This window comes from Nyctibius grandis, chromosome 4 (genome assembly GCF_013368605.1).
Source record: "Nyctibius grandis isolate bNycGra1 chromosome 4, bNycGra1.pri, whole genome shotgun sequence".
In the NCBI taxonomy this organism is placed as follows: domain Eukaryota; kingdom Metazoa; phylum Chordata; class Aves; order Nyctibiiformes; family Nyctibiidae; genus Nyctibius; species Nyctibius grandis.
The window spans coordinates 101,157,221-101,179,246 of NC_090661.1; the positions used below are offsets into that span (position 1 = coordinate 101,157,221).

The 22,026-nt window shown below is 42.2% G+C and overlaps 1 protein-coding gene across 1 annotated transcript; it reads right to left on the reverse strand.

The window, feature by feature from the left end:
- Nucleotides 1-3,605: 3,605 nt before the first annotated feature.
- On the reverse strand, nucleotides 3,606-21,324 carry OAT (ornithine aminotransferase). Its single transcript, XM_068398864.1, has 10 exons — nucleotides 21,225-21,324; nucleotides 18,152-18,378; nucleotides 16,950-17,174; nucleotides 16,728-16,823; nucleotides 13,812-13,939; nucleotides 12,084-12,206; nucleotides 10,632-10,760; nucleotides 9,628-9,741; nucleotides 8,669-8,813; nucleotides 3,606-7,731 (listed from the first exon to the last, which is right to left on the reverse strand). Exons 2-10 carry the CDS (start codon nucleotides 18,348-18,350, stop codon nucleotides 7,571-7,573), a joined length of 1,320 nt encoding a protein of 439 aa, XP_068254965.1. The 5' UTR covers nucleotides 18,351-18,378; nucleotides 21,225-21,324; the 3' UTR covers nucleotides 3,606-7,570.
- Nucleotides 21,325-22,026: the final 702 nt, after the last annotated feature.

Consider the following 22,026-nt stretch of genomic DNA (forward strand, 5'->3'; position numbering starts at 1 on the left):
TTGTGGTCCAACTGCCTGACATTTATTGCAGTCTAGACAATACAAAATGTCCTGATTACATGGCTCTGGGCCATGCGCACGCACAGCCTCCCCCAGGGACGGAGTCAGCCTGGTGCAGGGACACAAAGCAGTGTAATGCTTTTCATACAACCACATCATTTTCCCTGTCCCTTTTTCTTTTCCCTTTATAATATTCTGTTTTGTACAATGCAAGCTTGCAACCTTGCATGTTTATCGGCATCACTCACATGGAGATCACTCACATGATGGTATTGCTTAGATGACAGAGGAGAAATCATGGTCCTGTCATGCCAGGCACAGGGCACCTTCAGAGATGCTCACTGATGTCTCAAGAGCGTGTAATCACTCAAATGTAGTGGCAGAAGGAAAGCACATACATTATCCCTGTCTCACAGAGGGGGAAGGCACTGTGCTCAGCAGCTGGGCTGTGGGACCTATCCTGCATGGAGCTGGGTGACCATTTGCAGGTCACTGCAGTTCTGCAGGCACCAGCTCCCCAGCAGTGACCTGGGACTCTCCGTTACCCCCTTCCTTACCAAGGTAGCTAAGGAAGCATTAACTGCTGAGGACTGCCCAAGAGGAACTGACCATCAAATAGTTAACACTGTCCCAGTACTTAGGCCAGTGTGAGCAGCCAAAATTCAGTCTTTGAGGTGTTTTCTGAAGAGAAAATGAGAACAGAGCTGGGTACTCCTCCAATGGCTTCCTGTCCATGTGGACAACGTAACCTCAAATAAAGGATGCTTCTCACACCCACCCACCACGAGGACAGTCTGGATGCAGTTACGCATCAGTAATGCAATACAGCTAGTAACTTTCTGCTAGATGTCTAGCCCTGCCTAAGGTTTGTGTGTTAAACTACTGAAATACAGTAGGTAAAGGTGGGGTTTTTCCTGCATCTATACAGCACTTCATGGGAACACGTTTCTCCTGCTCCCACCTGTGATGACAGGGCTGGCCGGTCCCTGCAGGACTCACCCTGTCTTTGTTGATCAAAAAGATGAGCATTTACCATCAGGAAAGGCAGGAGTTGCCACATAGCTGGTGGCAGAAGGTGGGGTTTGCTGGAGCACAGGATAACAGTCAAAGCTTTCATGTGCTTTGTGATGTTCCCAGCTGTTCTGCCTCCACCGGGACGGAAATGAATGAAGGTCCTTTTTGGAGAAGCTGTGCTATTCACACATTATTCAAAAACGCTTCCAAAATACCAAGTAATCCATATTTAATGATGTCTGTTTGTTGTTAAGGGTGAAAGATGGAAAACTATAGAGGAATACTGGAAAATAGATGCTCTTGTCACAACGCAGAGACCTATAGGCACAGTCAGTAGCAGTGGGAAGGGAGGCACAACCCGTGTAAGGCAGGGCAGCCTCTGTGCCTGCTGGAAATAACTCTGACAGACGGGGAACTGAGTGTTTAGAGGGTAAGTTACCCCCTCTTACACATGGTTCTTGCTGTTATTTCAAGTTGAGGTGTATGACTGGGCCAGCTTTTCCCCTTTCTCATTTCACAGCTATTCCAAATCCACCGAGGATTAGGTCTCCCATGTGTCAGACCCCAGGGAAGGGCTGGGAGTTCATCCAAGGTCCAGGCCTTGGTTTGGTTTACGCATCGTGCAAAGGGTCAGTACTCTCGAGGGGCTTTCTACATAGCCTAAATCATAGCAGATTAACAGGATTTTATACAGGAATGAGTAGGAGTTGCTTTCTACCCTTATTTATTTGGACTAGGGCCGATAACAGCCATGGGATTTTCCAGACAGCACAGTCTCTGCTCTTATTTCTCCAAACAAGCCTGAGCAGATGAACAGAGAGCGTCAAGGAGGGAAACAACAACCAAAGAGGATTCCTTATAGTCACCTCTTATCTGCACCACGTTAGCATTCAGCGTGCTGGGCAGCAGGGTGAAAACAGGCTGCCTCAAGGATGAAAATAAAAGCGCAATAACTTGCATTGGAAAGGAAAAACAGGAGCATTTTAACCAGTGGCCCAAATCAGCAGCTCTTCCTAGACCCCGTGAGCAGTCTGACTGCACGGGGCTCAGAGAACTCCCTCCAGTTCCCCTGTGTTTTACAGACGAAACAGTATGAAAATTTACAGCTCTCAAGTGTTTGGTGCAGATCCAAGACCCCTTCCAAGTGACAGCCCACACAGTAGTTCTGTGAGGTTTCTACCGGGGTAGCACTAGGGCTTTTTAATTGCTTAATAGTGCCGGTACCATTTCTTCTTGTGTTTTTCCTGCCGAGGGCTGAGTGAACGTTCAGCAAAACACTCTTTTTACTGCACAAATACAGCAACCCCAACTGGTTAAGCCTCTCACTCTGGATTGAAACACCACAGGGAGCCCCAGGAAAAACAGTTCCTCAGTTTAAAGAAATACTTAAAATTTTGCCTCAGACCTCCACCTTCTGATTTGCTCTACTTCAGTGCTGTGAGAAGGAAAGCCTCTTTTTTTTTTTCCTCTTCTCAGCTGTCCCTACATCACTATCAGTCATATGCTGACAGCTATGAATTACTGGGCGTTTGCCACGCTAGAGATACAGGAATTCTTTTTACAATCCCCTTAATATAAGATTAGCCACAAGAGTGCACAGCGCAAGTTACGTGTTGAGATAGCGCCCAGAGATGAGACTGAAGTTTGTGTCACATTTTTCTATTAGTAAAGACCAAAAGCAAGCCCCCAGGAGTCACAAACCCCAAAAACTCTACACCCAGCAGCAAGCTCTTGGCTTAAAGCTGAGCTTCTGGCTCCACCTGCTGCCAGAAAGATGGAAAAGATGAGAAGGGAAGAAGCAGCAGCTACAGCCAAAAAAAAAAAACCACCACAAAAAAACACAAGGCAGGCCTGCTTTTCTACTTAACTCACCCACTGACATTGCTGTTACACGACAAACAAAACAGAGATTGCTTCATCATGGAAACTTCTAACACGTTCAAGATGTGCAGCTCTTTACCAGGTCATGACTGATAGGCATTTGGGTCCTATTAAGTAAGCAATCTATTTTGGTAATTTTTAACTTTAGAATATACTGCTTGATGACACAATTTCATGTTTTTGCAACTGAAAAGAAGGCCAGATAAAGGGCAATGTCATAAGCGTGGCTCCCAAGATTGCCAGCAGGAAAGGAAAAAGGAAAACCTGCATTATATGTTTTCCTGGCTCCCCGCTGGTCACGATGTTGCTCTTGCCTTTCAGTGTTTCACACGGCGCCTTTAAATCTTGGTTTACATTTATCCATAAACAGAGTAATTTTTTTTTTATGCCAATAAATATATTCCATGATTTCATGCCAAAAATCACGCACGCTTCTCTTGCCAAAGTGCACGGACGCCCAGCACAATTGGGCATTATTTCTGCAAACAAAGCCTCTAGTGAAGCCAAGGGCTGCCCTGGGCGCCCGAGGAATGCTGGTTTGGCTCTTGGGTGCTTAGATAACCTCCCTGTGTTTGCACAGCACTGAATGCAGAGTCACTATTCATTTAGAAAAGCATTTCATATACCTGATGCAAAGAAACATCAGAAGCTACTTCACAAAAATACGTGCAGGCAAAATAACGGAGACAGATTAAGCCTTTGCAGCCAAATGCTTAAAGCAACATCTTGTAGATACATACATGTACCTTTAGAAAATTTTATTGCTGTATAGCTCTTGTCAAAGAAACCTAAACCCTCTGGACAGGCAACACAGACCTCTTGCAAGTACCATTTCAAAAATAAATTTCAAGCATCACGAAAGGAATGCCATTTCCACACTCTCATCTATAACTAACACAAAGTAAGAAAAGCACTGGAGAAATACTGGGACGGTACAGAAAGGGCATTCTCTGAGCTTGCTTCTCTCACTTCTCCACCTCCTATAAGGTTACGATGCAAAAAACAAACTCGGAATACTTTATGAAATGTCTTACATATTTTCTTTGCACATTTCAGTGTATACATTACATTAATTCATAAATTATTTTCAGTTTGGCCTCCTTCAAATTAAACTTTGCTCAGGTCCAGCACTTGGCAGAGCTATATACACTTGAGCAATAAGTGGAACAAGTACAAACCCGAAAGCACAGAATTTCTGGCACTACGCGGGTGAGGACACTTTAGTTGTCTACACTCTTTTGCTAATAAAAGCCCTGAAGAAAATTTCTAAGGCTAATTAAAATCGCAGACAACAAAACCAGAGACTCATTTACAAGCACATCAGTCATACAAGCAGCTATATTTGAGTTTGAGAGGTTTAAGTGACGTCGCTGAAAACTGGCCAAATCCCAGTTTACGCTTGCAAGAAGACAGACAAAAACCACTTTCCATGAAAAAGCAAACCCTTCTTTTGCCCCCCCTTTCTCGAAACAGACACAACATATCAAAGGCAGATGATCTTTCTGATAGCCTATAATTTTGCCACTTTGCACACTAGCAGAGGAGGAGCTTTGACATTTACTTTGGCCATTCCAGCCCTTCCTGCCACCTCACTGACAACTGTCAGGATGTTTTTTATTGCTGTTGCAGTGGAGATTAACTGGTGACAGGCTCAATGTTCGTGAAGTCCAGGGTTCCTGTCTTCACTCCTGAAATAATATATATAATTCTGTACTTGTTCTGGCATGCAACTGTAACTAAACCAAACATTCAAAATACCCCTTGTCTGCTTTAGCTCCTAGGCTGCGGTCATACACCCTCATCCTTGCCCTGCTCCCCACCCCATTAGGTTTTCACCAGTTTGCACACAGCAGTGTTGTTTCACAAGCACTAGCAGAGCTTGTCCCACCCCCAGAAAGACAGATGGTGACAAATGCACTCGTGTAGGACACGAGACTCACTCATTCAGAGCCACCTCCTGGACACACATCCTAGCCACCACCATATGGATGCAAAAGGTGAGAACCACCTGCCACTGTACCTCACAGGGGTCCTGGCCACTTGAAATGTGTATTTAGGCTCTGAACATGTCTACAAGCTCTGGAGGCTTCATCATCCTCAGTCCTGTTCCTGAATTTCTGAGCTGCTTAGGCAGGTACTATGCACTCACCTCACACAGATAGTTGTGACTTGTGAGAACAAAGCAGAGCTGAGAGCAACTCGGAGAACTTTCAGGTGAAAACAGAAAACTCATCAATTACCCCATCCTAAGGGCAATTTAGGATGACAATTTCTGACTTGTCTTCCGAAAGGCTATACATACCTTGATCTTCATGATCTTGCAAAGAAATTGGATTCATGAAGCAATCACAAGATGAATAAAAAGACCAGAAATCAGTCAGCAATTGTCTGCTCTAGAAAAAAGAAAAATTTCTCAAGTTCTGCACAGTCTTGGCCTAGGAAATCCACAACCAGAAAGTGGGCTGGACAAGATTAGAGCTCAAATTGATCACCAAAAGCCAGAGAAATATTTTCAGTAATAGAGGATGAGAGTCAGTAGACTAGACCACAAAATTTTACATGCACATAATTCTTGCTTATTCCACAAATAAAAAATGGGGGAAAACAGCTTCAAAGCTGTTCTTCAAAACAGTTTGCACAAAAAGGAGTCTGGGAGCACAGGGTGAGAGATAAAAATATCATGCTACTACAGGAAAACACAAACCACAGCGCTGGGCCATAAACCACAGGGCAGCATACGAGCCACGTGAACTAGTCTAGCTCTGCTCAGCATTGCTGAGGGCACGTCTGGAGCAGTGAACCACAGAAGAAGAGCAAGGGCTCTAGAAAGCGTTACCTCTCAGGAAATAAATAGAATTTTAACTAGAGAAGGAGCAATTACTGAGAGAGGAACGATAACAAACTTTAGGTATGCAAAAGTGTGGCAGAGAAGGAAAATAACCTGTTCTCTGTGGTCTGACGGACAGTCTACATGGGCAGCAAGAGAGACAGACGGAGAAGATGGTAGGAGACTTGCTAACAGTAAGGACAGGGAAGCACTGAAACAAAGACCGGAGTCTTCTGCCCTACAGCCCTTTCAGGCAACTAGGCAAACAACATACCTGAAACTTGGGCAAGGGAACAGATCTAATAATGTCCTTGGTCCTTACCAGCCCTATAAGTAATCTTCTTGGCTGCTGAGGATTTTTTGGGGTTTACCTTTTGGCCTATGAAAGAACTCCAGCAGATGCTGTTTACATTATGGTTTCTTTCAGTTATTTCACCCCTTTCCAATCAGGTTACATAAGCACAGCTTTCAGAAATGCCAAACTTCCCAGGCAACACCCACCTGCATTTTTTTCTTATTCCTAAGACTAACAGTCACAGTGACACATTACCCCTTGCAACAATGAGGCTTTTCCAAATTGAAATCAGTCTTACTTCTTCCACAGCAGATGACTACTCATTTTGTTTCACCCAAAACAAGGTGGGGTAAACAGTTCTGTGACCCTAACCAGCAGACTGGTCCATTTCCGTAAACTAAGTTGCCTTTAAAATACCACAGGATTATTTACCACTTCCAATTACAAACATGTGACTGCGTTTAACCCTTATGCTTGGCAAAGGGAACATTTTGCATTAACAGTGATTAATCAGGGTTTAGTGTCAGCTAAAACCAGCTCAGTTAAGAAATATGAAACGAGATACGAAGAGACAACCTAGTACAAGAATAGCAGTCAACTCCACAACTGCATACAGAATACTATATTGGCAGGCTCCAAAGGCACAAGAACGCAGAAGCACTTTACACCCTGTAAAAAAGCACAGCAGCTTCCACATAGAGATGGACAGAATACACGGCCTGCAAAGGCAGAACTCGCTGTGGCTCTGGACAGCGGCAACTGCAAGTTTCTGTGAGGCTTGCTCTTTTTGAATACATTGTGTATTTTAGTTGCACATTAACATTTTTTTAAATGCAAGGCATGTTTTAATATAAACATTCAGATTATAGGAAGTTTTATAACAGTAAAAACAGATCTGTACGGTCAGATCTATTTTACAAGATTGCAAAGCCAAACACTGAGACCAGGCTTGAAACAGCATCTCTTGTCATACAATCAAAATATTTTACATACAGAACACAGCTCAATGCTTGTCAAGTTCACCAGCATTAACACCCAGTTTGTCAAATCTTCAGCATAAGAAGTTTTTTCTACCTACAAATGAAAAACAGAAATTGACCCATAATGACAAGTGCTTCCACCCTACAGATAATTCACCAAGGGGCAAAAATGCCAAATGTGATGCTTTGGAGAGCCATGTGAGAGCACAAGACCACCCTTACTGAAATATATATAAATTACACTTTAAACTTTGGCCAAGACTTTCAACAATTAACAGATTTCTACAGATATCTGCCCTCAAACATTCTACCTTAACTGTTCAGTAGGTACATGACTAGATGAACAGAACCTCACCACTTTATTTCCAAGTATTCCAAGATTGGAAACGCTTTTAAATCATTCTTTGTTTTCTTCAGAGCCATTATAATTTAAAGACATAGCTATGTTTTAAGAGTTAAGTCCTCTTAGATAAAAGGAATGAGAGATGCTTGCTTAAAGAGCAGGCCTTCATCGCACATATTTCAACATGCCACCATGGGTCAGTCAGCAGACATATTTTAAAAGCCATGTGTTCAGAAAGACAGAATAGTCTTATGAATTATTTCGATGCACTCTCTGATTTCATCCTCCTTAATCACAAGCGGTGGTGCCAGCCGAATGATATCACCGTGCGTAGGTTTGGCAAGGAGTCCATTATCACGAAGCCGCAAACACACCTTCCAGGCATCGTAGTCTGCAATTAAAGGAAAAAGAAGACACACTGCAGCAGAAAACCTGGCACAATGGCAGCACGTGGTACAGATTGTAAACTCCTTGCCATCTGGCAGTGGAAAGATGAAGCGTGTTCACAAATGAAGTGGTCACTTCTGAGCATCTGAGCAGCCCCCCAGAATTCGCAGTGAACGTGCAAGACTGCTGCAAAACTGCCATTTGTCTGAAGGGGCTCACAAGTTTGCCTCCAGCACACCAAGTTTTGCTCCTTTACAGCTGAGTGCGTGTCTAGATGTAGTAATACATCTTAAAAAGTGAACCATGCAAAGGGGAGGTAAAAGAACAACTGGACAGGACTTCAGACAAGGTTACATTTATGCCTGGATTTCAGTGCGTCATGTGCACGTCTTAAAATTACAACACTCTCCTGCAGCACTTTGTCATTTAGCACACTCATGACAAAAATAATTGTCTGCTCTGGCGTCTCAGCTGTTTTCTGATATAATTCAAGGTGTTAATCCCTAGAAACTTGTTCTCAGACATTAGCTTCTTCCTTCCTTGTACCCTCCTGTATTCATTGTACTCTTCCAACAACCTCAGACTGTCCTTCCATAATCTGACAGAAACTACCTCTGCAGATGTGGCCAGTTTTCTTCAGGTGAGGAGACAAAAGGGTATTTGTTGGGAGCTAGAGTCACCATCAGGTTTGAACGTTATCAAATCATAAAATAATTTAAATAATTAAAAAAAAAATTGTTCAGCCTTACTTAGTAAAAAACCCTCCTATTTTTAATAGCACACAGTCACCTGAATAAGTTTTCAGTGGGTACTACAGTACTACAGTCAAGATCTGAACCCAAACATGATGCCTATAAGCCATCCCTCTACTTCATTAAGATACTTTAAGTTAAAATATATTTTTTCATGCTATGATTGTGCAGTTGATTATATCTCCTTACCTTTGGTTTCCCGAATTACAATTGCATTTAATAGTCCTTTTCCTCTTACAGAAGTTACAATATCAGATGGCGTCTTCATGAGCTCATTTCTTAGTATGTTACCCATTATTTCTGCATTTTTAGCCAAGTCTTCCTCTTCAATTACCTGAAGGGAAGTCAGATCTACAGTCAATCGAAGGGCACTGCATTTGTTATATGTGCCATGCTGGAATGGATGACTAAAGACATTACAGTTGCTGAGATACAAAAGCTGTTGCATTTAAAGTGTCACTGCGAAGGCTGCATATCCAAGCAGATTAGTATTAAGCCTTTAGTCATTCATGTTTACAAGAAACAATAATCTCTGAAATTTTATTCTAAATTAATTGCTTTTCATTTGCTGTTATGTACAGGTAAACGGTAAACCTCTGAAAACTCTTAATCTGTCCAAGTCCACCATTAACCAAACACACATTGGTTAATGATGAGGCCTTCTGTGTGACTTGCGTTACATGTAGGCAATTATGCAGCCACAGAATAATTAAAATATAGGCTCTAGACAAGACATTTAACCAGCTTCTGTTTCAGCTCCAGTAGCATATACGTGTCATCAAGCTCACAGAGCAGCAGCCTCTCCAATACAGTATAGTAAAATAAGCCAATTTAAAAATGTCTTAATGAAATTAGTGAAACCATTTTACCTAATTTACATTAAGTGCCTTGACACTTCCCCCTAGATAAATTTTATTTTGTTATTTAAGACATTAAGACCATAAAATACACGGAAATCAGGACACAATTCCAGTAAAGACTTCAGAATTTGTTCGGTGATCTACGCAAACAGTGAACAACTACCAGTTCTCCATTCTTTCTTAAAGCTAAATTTCTATTTGTAGAATAACAAATTGTATCATTTATTTAAGCAAAGGTCATGGCAGGGTAACACCCTTTTTTCCAAATCTCTATTACAACACACAAACCTCCAGTGCTGCCATTGCAACGCGGCAAGCCAATGGATTTCCTCCATATGTAGATCCATGTTCACCAGGCTTAATGGTCAACATAACTTCATCATCACATAGTACTGCTGAGACCTAAAACGGGAAGGGCAGCCAATTCGTTTACATATACATTTAGAACAGTAAACTTAAATCTCTCTGAAGCAAACTTTTCCTCAGGGCTCAGGAAAGGATAAATTTCAGCCTGTGGTGATAAATCACTTTTACATTCCCAGCTCTGTATAAAGGAGAACATATCTGAAAATCACTTAACAGCTTAATCCCTTAAATACACTTAGCTCTACTGGTAACATGTAACATCTAACTGCAGCTGAGGGGGCATTTCTCCAAACTGAATATTATTTCAAGAGTTTAAGCTTTAATACTCTGTTTAACGACTCAGAAGTAGCTTCAATCAGCCAAAATAGTTCAAGGCAAGTTGTAACTTCCAGCCTAATCAGCAGGAATTTAAGTCACTCCAAAGAGGATAAAACCAGTCATGCGGGCATGCCAAACAAGTGAAATGAGGCCAGTTGTTCAGAAATAGCTTTATAATATATGTTAAACACACATTAGTATTTTTTTTTCCTTTCATCTAGAAAGGGACACTTATTTTCCTGACAGGATAATATCAAACTGAAGAAAACAGATATACCAAATCTATTCAATTAATTGCCAAGGGCCAAAACACCTAAAAATCACCAGCCTAAGAGGATGGTATCTAACAACTTGCCACCCTGACAAGTCAAGTATCAACACAGAGAGTTCAGGTACCATATAGCCATTTCAGCTATAAATGTAACATTATGTATTCTATTATTTTCTTATGTGTTGGACTATCTGTGTCATAAATCATAGTTAATCTTGTAAACACCAATTTCCAAGCACAGCAAACATCAGATTTGTTTGCCTTCCAACTAGCAGACTTTCAGTGTTAATTACTTAAAAACCATTATTCAACAAATGGATATTTCCTTGTTACTCACAGGATATAAGCCACCAGAAAGGGCCTTTCCAAGAAGAATTAGATCAGGTCTCACGTTTTCATGGTCAACAGCTAGCATCTTCCCTGTTCTGGCTAAACCAGTCTGTATTTCATCAGCAATAAACAGAACCTTTATAGAGACAAAAAGAAGAAAAATCCACCCGTAACAGAGAATGACTTTCACTCCCATTCCTAACTCAATTCAAACAATAGAGCAGAGTTGCACACAGTAAGTGAAAGACCTTCCAGCTGCAGTACACTAAGTACACGAAGGTACTTCCTTCTTAAGAACCTAAATCCAAGTTTTTGATCTTGTTATCCTGAACTGCACTATTGTTACATACTACTATTTGTAAAGTAGCTCTTATTTTGCTCTGAGAGGTAAGTATCGCAGCAATAATGAAGACAACTTTATTAATTATATGTCAATACCTTCCTCTGAAGGTATAGAAGGATTTATGGGTAGCACTTGCAAATTAAGAATCAGAATTCTATTGGAACAGAGACCACTGATTTTTAAATCAGACAGGTGACACCAAGGGAATAAAAAGCTGTAAAACTGCAGACCTTTTTTTTGTTGTTTTCCTTACACTTACAAAGGATGTGGCCTGGGCCTGTGGGAGAGGCTGACCAAATTGGTCCTGGAATAAGAAGGCATGGCAGCCTGCCTGTGAGAAGTAGCAGTACCTAAAGACAACTGAAGGACATGGAAATACGTACAAATACATCTTCCCAGCCTTCCAGAGACGCTGAATGCACGTCTAATTCAGTGTGTCTTCACTAGCAGAGAAGAGAAATTACAGCTCTAACACTCAATTTTCAAAACTAAACATTTCTTAGCAGAATTCAGACAGGACGTAATATTCAGAATAGGAGTCAGGAATGTGGTATGGAAGGGAATGTGAGAAAATGACAAACAGAAGAACAAAACTTAAGACCTCCGCTCAGAGATCTTAAAAGAACATTTATAAGCATATGATCATTTTCTTCAGTGTTTCATTCTGTGACCCATTACAGAATCACAGAATCAATCAGGTTGGAAAAGACCTTACTAACTCTTGGTAGCACTTATGCACTCCAGCCACAAGGTCCCTTGATAGCCATGGTAGAACCACCGTAGTAATTGGCTTCTGACCCAAGAAACTTATAATGTGAAAAAGAAATTAAAAATTAAGTTAATTTAAAATAAATGCAGTTTCAGGAACATTCATTAGAAACTTAAATCAGTGACAGCAGTAAGAAACAGAGAAAAATGTGCACTGCTAAGAAGTACTTCCTGGTAAGGTATTGCTAGGAAATACAAGAAGTATCCCTACCCTATTCCACTGAAAGAAAAGGAAATTATTAAAGAGTATATGAAGTCCTGTACCTTGCATATGAGATGACCTTACAAGATATGCCAGTAAACACAGTGTGTAATATTTAAGTGACCTTGTTACAGCGAATTCCTTACATTGTGTTTTGTGCAGAGGTCCCGCACTCCTGTCAGATAACCTTTGTCAGGAACAACCACACCTGCTTCACCTTGAATTGGTTCAGCCATGAAAGCTGCTACGTTGGGATCTTGAAGGGCCCGCTGTAAAAATGGACATATGGATAGGAAATACAAAAAAATTTTACTCAGGTCAAATTTAGAAAATATGGAGGTGAATACATGTAGTAGAACCTAGCTCTAACCCTGGTGTTCTACCTCAAATGATGATAATAATATTTATGTCAGGTAGTTATCCCCGAGTGCCATTTCGGTTCCAACACAAAAGCCTACGTCACTATTTGCCTTGAAAGATCAGCTGGTGTGCTTGCTTGGGAAATTACAAACCTTAAAAATTGCAAACGTAGACAAGTAGATTATCGGATCAGTTCATAAATCACCTCAGAAATACACTCAGGTTTGCATTACCCCATACAAGACAAACAATTGCTCAATGCTTCCCTCAAACGAAAAAGAATGGAGCCTCTCCAGAACAATTTTGTCACCTTAAAGCAAAGTCCACAGCTACATTCTTGCACCATCAAGTTCTAAAAGGTTTAGAAGTCCACAAGACTCAAGAGATACAATGATTCCCAGCACAAATTTATTACAGCTTTTCTCAGTATTGCCCCATAAACAGAATGAATTCAGTAATCAGTCTGATGGACGTGGATCTAAGTTTCAGGTCTCCAGGACGCATTCAAAGCCTCGATAAAGTTGGCTGAGAGCCACTAAATACTTACAGGGCTTTCACAATGGGCAGCCTTATGTAGATTCAAATCTGAGTAAGCTTTTCCACTCTGCAACTATAATGCACTGAGACACCTTTGTTTCCCCTAACCAAGCTCCTAGGAGGCAAGCATCTCCGTCCCATAAACCCTCCAATCTCCACAGACGATTCACTTGCAGACCCAAAAGGCACAGAGGACTAACTAACTTGTCACTCATGGGGATGATGTATCCAGACGATGGAAAAGTGGTAATGCCAAAGTTCCTAGTGCTTCAGGACTACCTGTGTTTGGCTGGAACCCTCTTGCCTCCCAGGTCCCAAGTCCAACACCCTATGGCTGCCATCAAGCACCATCTACTCTTTAATAACCAAGCCCACATTATGAGGGTGGGAAATTTTAGACTAATCAAGGTCATCTCTCCCCAGCAGCTTGACAGGATGCGCCTCAGAAAACCCAGGGAAATGCAGAATCACTGGTGTTTCAGTAGCTTAAGTGAAACACCAGCCTAGTATGGTTTTAAGGATGCTGTGAAACTGGAAAGACTTGTGACTGCAGTGAATCCTAGTCATCTGGTCATTGAAGAATGCACAGTATTTCTGAGAAAAGTAGGTAAAGATACTAGTTTCAGAATCCCAAGTCCTGACTTTGGAATATATGCTACTGATCTGAAATCCCTTATGGTTTATCTGCTGTTTTCTTTTTGTACCTTGAATATCTTAGTGACATGGGAAATGAAACAGATCGTGTGGTTTTACTTTTACATCCTAAAGCAAAACCGAAAATCAAAACCAAAGCAGAATTCACACACATTTCCTATACGTAATTATAACATATATATTTCTTATGTATGTCTAGATACGTATATCTTCACGTCAAAGTACATGTTTCAACGGATAAAATTCTGATTTTCCTGCTTTACTGTTTACCACAGAGACATTGTAAAATGATTTCTTACAAGAGAACAAAAATTGTCATTTACCTCAAGAGCTGGTAGGTCATTGTATGGGATCACTTCGAAACCTGGCATAAAGGGTCCAAATCCATCATAGCTGGATGGGTCGGTAGAACTAGAGATAGCAGACATGGTTCTGCCCCAGAAGTTGCCAGCTAAAAAAAAAAAAAAAAAGAGGGGGATTATTACAAAACTGAACAGTTTATAGGACATTACATTTTCTGTTTGGTAGTGCATTTTAAGAGTTGTCTAACATTAGCATATTAGCATCCTTCTGCTAATTGTTAGCATTTTACATTGATGCCATAAATACATTGTGTTGCTATATCAAAAGCACATACCAAAAACGAAAGAAAATTATACTGTAACACCTGGCAGGTATACAAAATAATTTCCATAAGCTTTGTTAGTAGTCTGAAAAATTGAAAATAACTCAGGAAAAGAACATCTTTTTAAGGAAGATGTACAGCTTGTAGATAAATATTACTCATTAAAAACCAGTAAACGCCCCCCAGAATTTAGGTCCTAAAAATAAAGCTGCCAGTAAGCCTAGATCAAAAAATATATTTCTGTGCATTTAAAAGTTGCAGGAGAACCCATTTATATTGATAAAAATATTGTGACATTGCACTACTTCACACAGAAACCTCAGCTGAAATGTCTAGGAACCAACTACCACGACGACTATGATATATTCATTTAAGTATTTCAGCTAAATCAACATACTCTCAGCTAATCAATAATAAGGTGCTTAATAAGACAAAGGAAGATTAACAGTTCAATGCCTTCAGAGCATTACAAGCCTTTTCTTTGTGTAACTGTGATCCTAGGGGCAGGGGTTGTTCTCAATCTGCAGGAAATCCTGAAGTCAATTATTCCTGATGTAGCCAGCTCCAGGCATCCCTCCTTTCTCATCGCCGATGGCAACAGCATTACGCTGTCCGCCACAGCGATGTCTCCCAGCAGAACAAGCCCTGCCACGCTTTGCTGAGTCACATGCTTATCACCTCAAGGTTATGTTCGTGCAATCCACTGTGTCCTGACACACAGCCCTGAGGACGGAATCCCACGGAGCAGAGCAGTCTATCTGCCCATGGCAGGCGGTCTCCACCTCAGCGCTCCAGTCTCTGTGTTGGCTCACTATCAAGCACAGAATCTACATCAAGTTCTCTGGACTGATGTTTAAAGCCATTTTTTGTTCTGACCCTAGCCACCCAAGAGAGCTTTTTCTGCCAAAACACTGGCTTCTCATAAGAGAAGGATTATTATTTTGTTGCAACTACTTGGCGCAGAATTAAATATTGTGGTTTAAGGAGATGGGATCATAATAATGGAGAGCATATCCAGTTTATCAAGATGAGAAAGCACTTGCTCAAAGTTAAATGACTGAAGAGCAAAACAAAATATATATGGCAGAGAAGGGAGAAATATATTTGTTCAAAGAATTCCCAGAAGAAGGAAAAAAAAACTAATCTAACTGATCCTAGAAACACAATATTCAACTATGAATTTCAATTTATAAATGCTGTCTAATGACAGTTTAGGGTTCAGCTACTATATGTACCAAAATTCAAAAACAGTATTTGCAACTATAGCAATTAAAAATATATAAATATTTAAGTAGTAAGCTGTATTGTGAAAGGCTTTATAAAATACAGAACCATTGAACACTAGATTTGACAAAAATACTTCACCTATAACCACAGAATACCAAATGTAAGTTATTTGAAATACTTTTTTTTTTTTTTTTTTTTAGCAAAGCACGATAGTCTCTTCAGGGGCAGGTAACTTCTCCCTGTTACAGAGCCAAGCAGAGCAGGCAGATAAAGGGAGGAAGTATACCACATATATAATCAGGGCTTTCCAGGGCCCCATATTTACTTTAGTGATATTGCTTTTACTTTCATTATCTGATCAAGACTACAATATGGCTCTACTTGGTTAATGCCAACTTCTGGAAGACGTTAAGAATGCAGAAGAAAACCACTGGTAGGGAAAGCCTAAGAAGGAAAGCAGGCTTAACCCAAATGTGGAATCTATGAGAGCGGTGGCAGCAATTTGAGGAATGAATTCAAGAGAAAGGTATATAAAAATCAACCAATTAGGAATAAAAAGATACTGCACTTTAAAACCCAAGCAGCAGTTAAAGAGCATGGAAGACTGAATGCACTTTCATGTGACTTCAGGCAGTCACTCATCAATTTTTGACAACTAAAAAGGGTAAGTAGCACAAATAAGGCCTGCTTTATACATTCAATTGCTGTTTATAAAGCTTTACAAGCCACCTTATTAACGATGGTTTCCTTCCTGGATTTAAGTTCATTGTTGCATTTCCCTTGCAAAACCAGACATTACCAGCAGCTCCTGACAAAGCACAACTGTCCTCATTGCCTCTTGATGCACACAGCTCCACAAGGGAGTAGATCTGAAATTGATCTGTCATAGGAATTATATTCATATCTCTGACTTTTACAGTCACTTCTGTTAAGATCACGTGCATTTCTTAAAGGACATTACATTTAAAAAAACGTTTATAATTCATTGTAATTATTGAAGGTTAAAACCAAATAGCCAGAAGCATACACAGAATATTTTATCAATAAAATATATTTAAGGCTGAACTTGACAATTTAGGAGGCATTTAGCAAACCTGAAGGTCCTGCAAAGACTGTTGTAGCCACAACAGTAGTTTTTTTACCAGAATCACCAACTGCAGATATGTGAGTACAACATAACCTGTTAAAAGGTTTTGATCTTACCATACACTATTAAAATGTCAAAGGTTACAGAGACCTTCAACAGACTTGCTTCAGTGAAAAAAACTGAAACATTAAGAATACTGCAAAGTAATCACTACAGATCTAGGAGAAGAGAGTGCTACAGCCAGTGTCTGAAGCTCTCTTCCTCCTCAGTACCTCAACTCCTAACATGCACTTTACATACCTGCAAAAATAATTTTTGCTTTGTATTTTGGAATTCCTTTCACAGTGTACGCCCACTTCCGAGCCAGCTTACAGGCAGTTTCTCCAGCTTCCACTCCTAGAACACAAAGCAATACTATTATCACACTTGTACATGAGACAGGCTATTGATGCAGTATCAAATGTTACAAAACCGCTGAATATCACAGATAAGAAATAAAATGGAAATAAAATTATTTTTTACCTGTGTTCATTGGAAGAACTTTGTTATAATTGAACATTTTGGTGACAAACTCCTCGTATTCACCAAGTACATCATTGTAGAATGCTCTGGATGTAAGGGTCAGTTTTTCAGACTGAGCTTTCAGAGCGTTCACGATCTTTGGGTGACAGTGGCCTTGATTAACAGCACTGTAAGCACTCAGAAAGTCAAAATACTTTCTACCTTCAACATCCCACACATAAATACCTAGGAAAACAAAGGTATGGTCAATACACAAAGTAAAAGACGACATGAGATAATACTAAACGATATAAGCTAAGAGCTACAACACAACCTGGTCAAATATAAACGGTATTTTCGCTGTTCCTTAGGGCGCACCTGAAAGGCCCTCTAGAAAATAATCAGTTGACAAGAAGAGCATAAGCAACAAACTGGTACAGTACAAATAAATGCTCAATGAGGAATCAAGAAAAGAAGCATTTCCCACATAAAGTTGTCATTCTACTTAGTAAGTAATATAAGAATATGACTTCCCCTCCAAGTCCCTGTTTTGGGTCCTAAAAAGTAGATAGGGAAGAATACTTTTCTAAGAGAATTAATAAGAATTAGAGGTCATAAAAGAACGAACAAAACCAACAGAACCCAAATAGTCTCAAAATTTAAGAGACTGACAGCTCTGAGCTGTCAAACATGTACTGATAAAGAAAAACTATTGGATCACTATGCTGACAGCATTTCAGTATAAGCTCCTAGAATTTAACCTGCACAGCACAAAAGCCCCTTAAACATAACTAAAGACCAGAGTAAATTTAAATTAAGCAATAATACAGGAACAGTACACAAGGACTTAAATAGGGTTCCAATGCACCTTTTCATGTTCACATTAACATTAAACCTCTCCACACAAGGTAACAGAAGAAAGAAAGTTGCCTGAAACTTTCTTGCTGAGTTATTCTGATTTATGAAGATTATCAGAACTTAGACCTCTATTTAGATAAATCATTTTAGAGTGTGCAATTTTACCAGGCGGCCTTATGCATAATGATCCAGTTCTCTGACCAGCAATTAACTGTCTCTATTTCATCAATTATCTCGATCCCACCCACCTCACTCCCCCCAAAAATTTCAGAAATCGATTAGGACAAAATCATTATGCCATGATCCCATCCCATCTACACACACACATCCTATCTACACCACCCAAGGAAACCTCAATAAAATACCTTTTCCTCTTTCCAGAGCAACAGGTAGTGGGTGATAATTGTGGGCACCATATTTAGCCTCACGTTCAAATATGAAATCAGAGGACGGAGGCCCTTGAATGGTTTTTTTAGTAGCAACTGAGGTAGCAGAACTCAGTGAAGCATGAACACCTCGACAGAGAACAGCAATGCTCTGAGAGCGGGTTAGCTTGGAAAACATTATTGACTTCAGGTATGCTGCTGTGGATCTGAGGGGGGAGAAAAAAAAGGGAGTTAATAATTAACACTAAGAATACTTAAGAAGACATGTACGACACGATTGAAGTGCGTTTAGTGTCAGGATTACAAGTTTCTCAACTCTTTTGCAATTCAATCAAGAAAGCTTATATGAAGTATAAATGAATGCAGTACTAACTACAAATAAGTATTTTTTTCTGTTTTAATGTACACTCACAGTAACAGAAAGAAAACTAAAATGCGTGACTCACCAAGCCCATGAACTAGTCACATAATTTTTATAAGTGTTCCTTTTTCATTGTGCCTTAAATTGTGACTAGATTTATTAATATAAACTACAATAAGAAAGTTAAATTTATCAAACTTCTTGTGTTATTGAAATGCCTTTCGTCTAACAAAGATTTCCATAACACAAATCTTGTCACAAAATCAGAAAGTAAATAACACAATACCGGGAAAGAACCACCTGACCCAAATAATGTTTAGCTGATAATATTATCAAATTTGATACAGGATTGATTAGTTTCAACTGAGGTCAGTTTTAAGAAGCAAAATTTGTGATTTTTATATAAATTGCACTCTTGATTTTAAAATGTTGCCACCTACAAATAAAGCACTTAGTAGCATTTTAACACCATCAAAAATAGAAGAAAAGTAACAGCATGTAGAATTTCATGAGACAAAGGCACGTGTATTTCCTCCCCATTTATTCACCTCAGTCAATGCACAGATATGCAGTAGTCCCAGAGAAGGGAGGCTGAGCTGGCATTTTAAAAGCAGCTGAAGCAAGCTCTCCTCACAGCACCAAGTACTGGGGACAGCAGAGAGCCACCAAGGAAGCACCGATCGCTTTAGCAAGACCAAGAGTTCTCCAAGCTCAAGTTTCTAGTCTTGCAGAACATCACACATGTGAACTGGCATAAGGTATTAGCCCAGAGGACGATCACAGATTACAATGACAAGTACTCTGATTATCAAAGGCAGCTTCCTAAGGCACTCCATAGAAACATTAAATCACGGATTTATTCTAAATTTGTTTTGGAAAAGGTCTGCACACTGGATGTGTCACCTTAAACAGAGAAGCATTTCTTTCAACAGACTCCTCAGATATTACACTGCGGCTCCTCACTTCTAAGCGAAGCCAGAAGACTATTTTCTGCATCTACTGACATCAGCTAGGCCATTCAAGTCTTTCAGAAGAGTCAATAGCCTCCATTCCAGCAAGAGATGATCGGCAGCTTCTAAGCTCCGGGCATTTTACCAGCTGTCATCAACGCCGTTAAATATTAGCCATTTGCGTTAATACTTTTCAAGACCGTTATTCAAAGATTTTGCAACTAAAAAAGACAAATACTTCTCTGTGCAAGGAAAATTTTTGACAGAAACTCAGCTCAGCTGCACCACTCAAAATTACAACTTGCTTAACTCATAAAATTTAATTGGTCGGTGACATCCTGGCCCCTGGCACACCTCCATGGCAAAGCAGCTAATCCTATCACAAGCTGCTTCTATGTTTTTGGAGATTTTTCAGACATTCCTGAAATTAAAGCTGTAAAGAAATGAAACTTTCATCTGCCCTGTATCAGAGTGCTACCTTCCTGCATGAAGGATTACAAACCACCAATCCGAGGTTCTTCTTTTTTTTCAGGTTGGAAAATCTTCACTGGAAATTTTTAAAAGGGCTTTGCCCTCCATGAGGAGAAATGCCCTGCGAACCATGCTAGTGAGGCCACAACATTTTAGCCAAGGTGTGGGAGATTACATGGAGTAGAGTTGAGTGAAGCTGAGAATTATGGATGCATGTGGAGTTAAAAGGCAAAGAAAAATTTGGTTTTGAGGATGAGCAAGACAAGACGAACAGAAGTTTCAGGGAAGAGGAGGAGCACAGTAAGGGGGAAAAAACAGGAAAAAAATGAAACTTATTACTAGCTGTGAGGAAGTGAGAAATATGATCATGCCCTGCATCGTGCAGTACCAGAATCAGAAGCCAGGGCATTTCACCAAGTGGAAAAGGTCTTGCATCAGAATAGAAAAGCTACTCAAAGCACAGCTGTAAAACACACTTGAACAACTTTGCTCAACTGTTGAGCAAGACCATCCAGACAAGAGCACTGTGCCTGCACGTCTCACAGGTAAATTCAATGGTTGTTTGTACCCAATCCACAACATACACTGAAATACACACCAAAGTAAATGGTATCTATTATCAGATACAGGGAAAACACTCAAGAATCATGTTGATACAGCACCGAGGAACCTGTGCCACCCTGCAGCCTTTACCAACTGAACACAAAGGGGGTGAACGTTCAAGAGGACAAGCTACAGCAGGAGGGTACCAGTCTGGACCTGCCAAACCACCTTTTCGGACCAGCACCACATCAGAAACAGCTCAGGACCCAGGCTGGCAGGCAAGACACAGCAAGAAACCCCGCGGTAAATACCAGAACCCTCTCGCCATCCCCCGGGCAAGGCCACCGCAAAGCCAAAGGTGGCAGCGTGGACGGGCGCGGGGCTGCCCGCAGGCACGGAGGGGGAAGGTGCCCCGCGGGCGGCACGGCCTGCCCACGCCGCGGGGAGCGCCCGCCGCGTCCCCGGCTCCCCGCAGAGCAACAGCGGCCGGCGGCCCGGCCCCGGCCCCGCAGCGCGGCCGGCGCTCTCTGCGGCCAGGCGCCCTGCCCCGGGAGGCAGCCGCCGAGGGGCGGCCCGACCCCTCCCGGGGCCTGCTGCGGCCTCGGCCGCACAGCCGCTCTCCCGCCGCCGCCGCGGGCCAGAACGCGGGGCAAGGCGCCCCCGCGGCACCGCGGCAGGCACGAATCGCCCCCGCGGGCCGGGCCGGGCCGGGCCCGCCGCGCTGTACCTGCCGTCCGCCGCCGCCGCTGCTGCTGCTTCCCTGCCCGGAGCCGCGGCGAAGAGGCGGAGCCGGCCCGCGGCAGCTGTCACCGCTCCTCGCCCCGCGGCACGCCACGCCCCTGCCCGGCTGACGTCCCGCCGCCGCCGCCGCCGATTGGCTACGGCCGCAGATTGGCAGCCTCCACCCCCGCGCCCCCCCACTCCCCTGCGCGGCGGCACGGGCCCTCCCGCCCGCCGCCGCCTCCCATTGGCCAAGACGCTCCCTGTTGGCGACTACGCCCCGCGCTCAGCCAATCAGGATGGGGCGCCGGCACGCCCGCGCGCCAAGGTCCCGCCCAGGCGCCGCTGGCTCTTTTCCCTCGGAGCCTCCGCCTCCGCCCTTCCCTCGGGCCGGGGCGTCGTCTCCCGGGCGGGTCCGCTCGCCTCGGCCGAACTGGGCCCTGCGGGCAATTTTTGCAGCCACAGAAATCCCCCCCGCCTCGGCGGGCTGAAGCACCCGGCTCTGCTGGCTCTGCGGGCCGAGCCGAGCACCCTCCCGCCGGCCGGCTCCTCCGTGGTGCCCGTCGGCCCTTGGCCGCGCTTGCCCCCGTCTGGGAAGTTGCTGTAGAAAAGGGCGAGCGGGGAAAAAAAATTGAGAGGGAGCGGGAAGAGATTCCTGGAAATGGGGAGGGTGTGGGATGATTGTGGTGACTCTCAGCCGGCTGCTGCTCGCCATCCTGTGGCCTCGCTGCAGGGGCAGGGGCGTCTGCAGGTCACAGAATCACAGAATCAATGAGGTTGGAAGAGACCTCTGGGATCATCGAGTCCAA

Bases quoted from the DNA above. Each gene is read 5' to 3' on its own strand.
- OAT (XM_068398864.1), bottom strand. From the start codon at position 18,350: ATGTTTTCCAAGCTAACCCGCTCTCAGAGCATTGCTGTTCTCTGTCGA. The intron at 10,761-12,083 runs GTAAGGAATTCG...GTCTCTATAAAG, and splicing joins ACCTCTGCACAAAACACAAT to GTTCTGTTTATTGCTGATGA. The intron at 9,742-10,631 runs GTGAGTAACAAG...TTCCCGTTTTAG, and splicing joins TTTCTGGTGGCTTATATCCT to GTCTCAGCAGTACTATGTGA.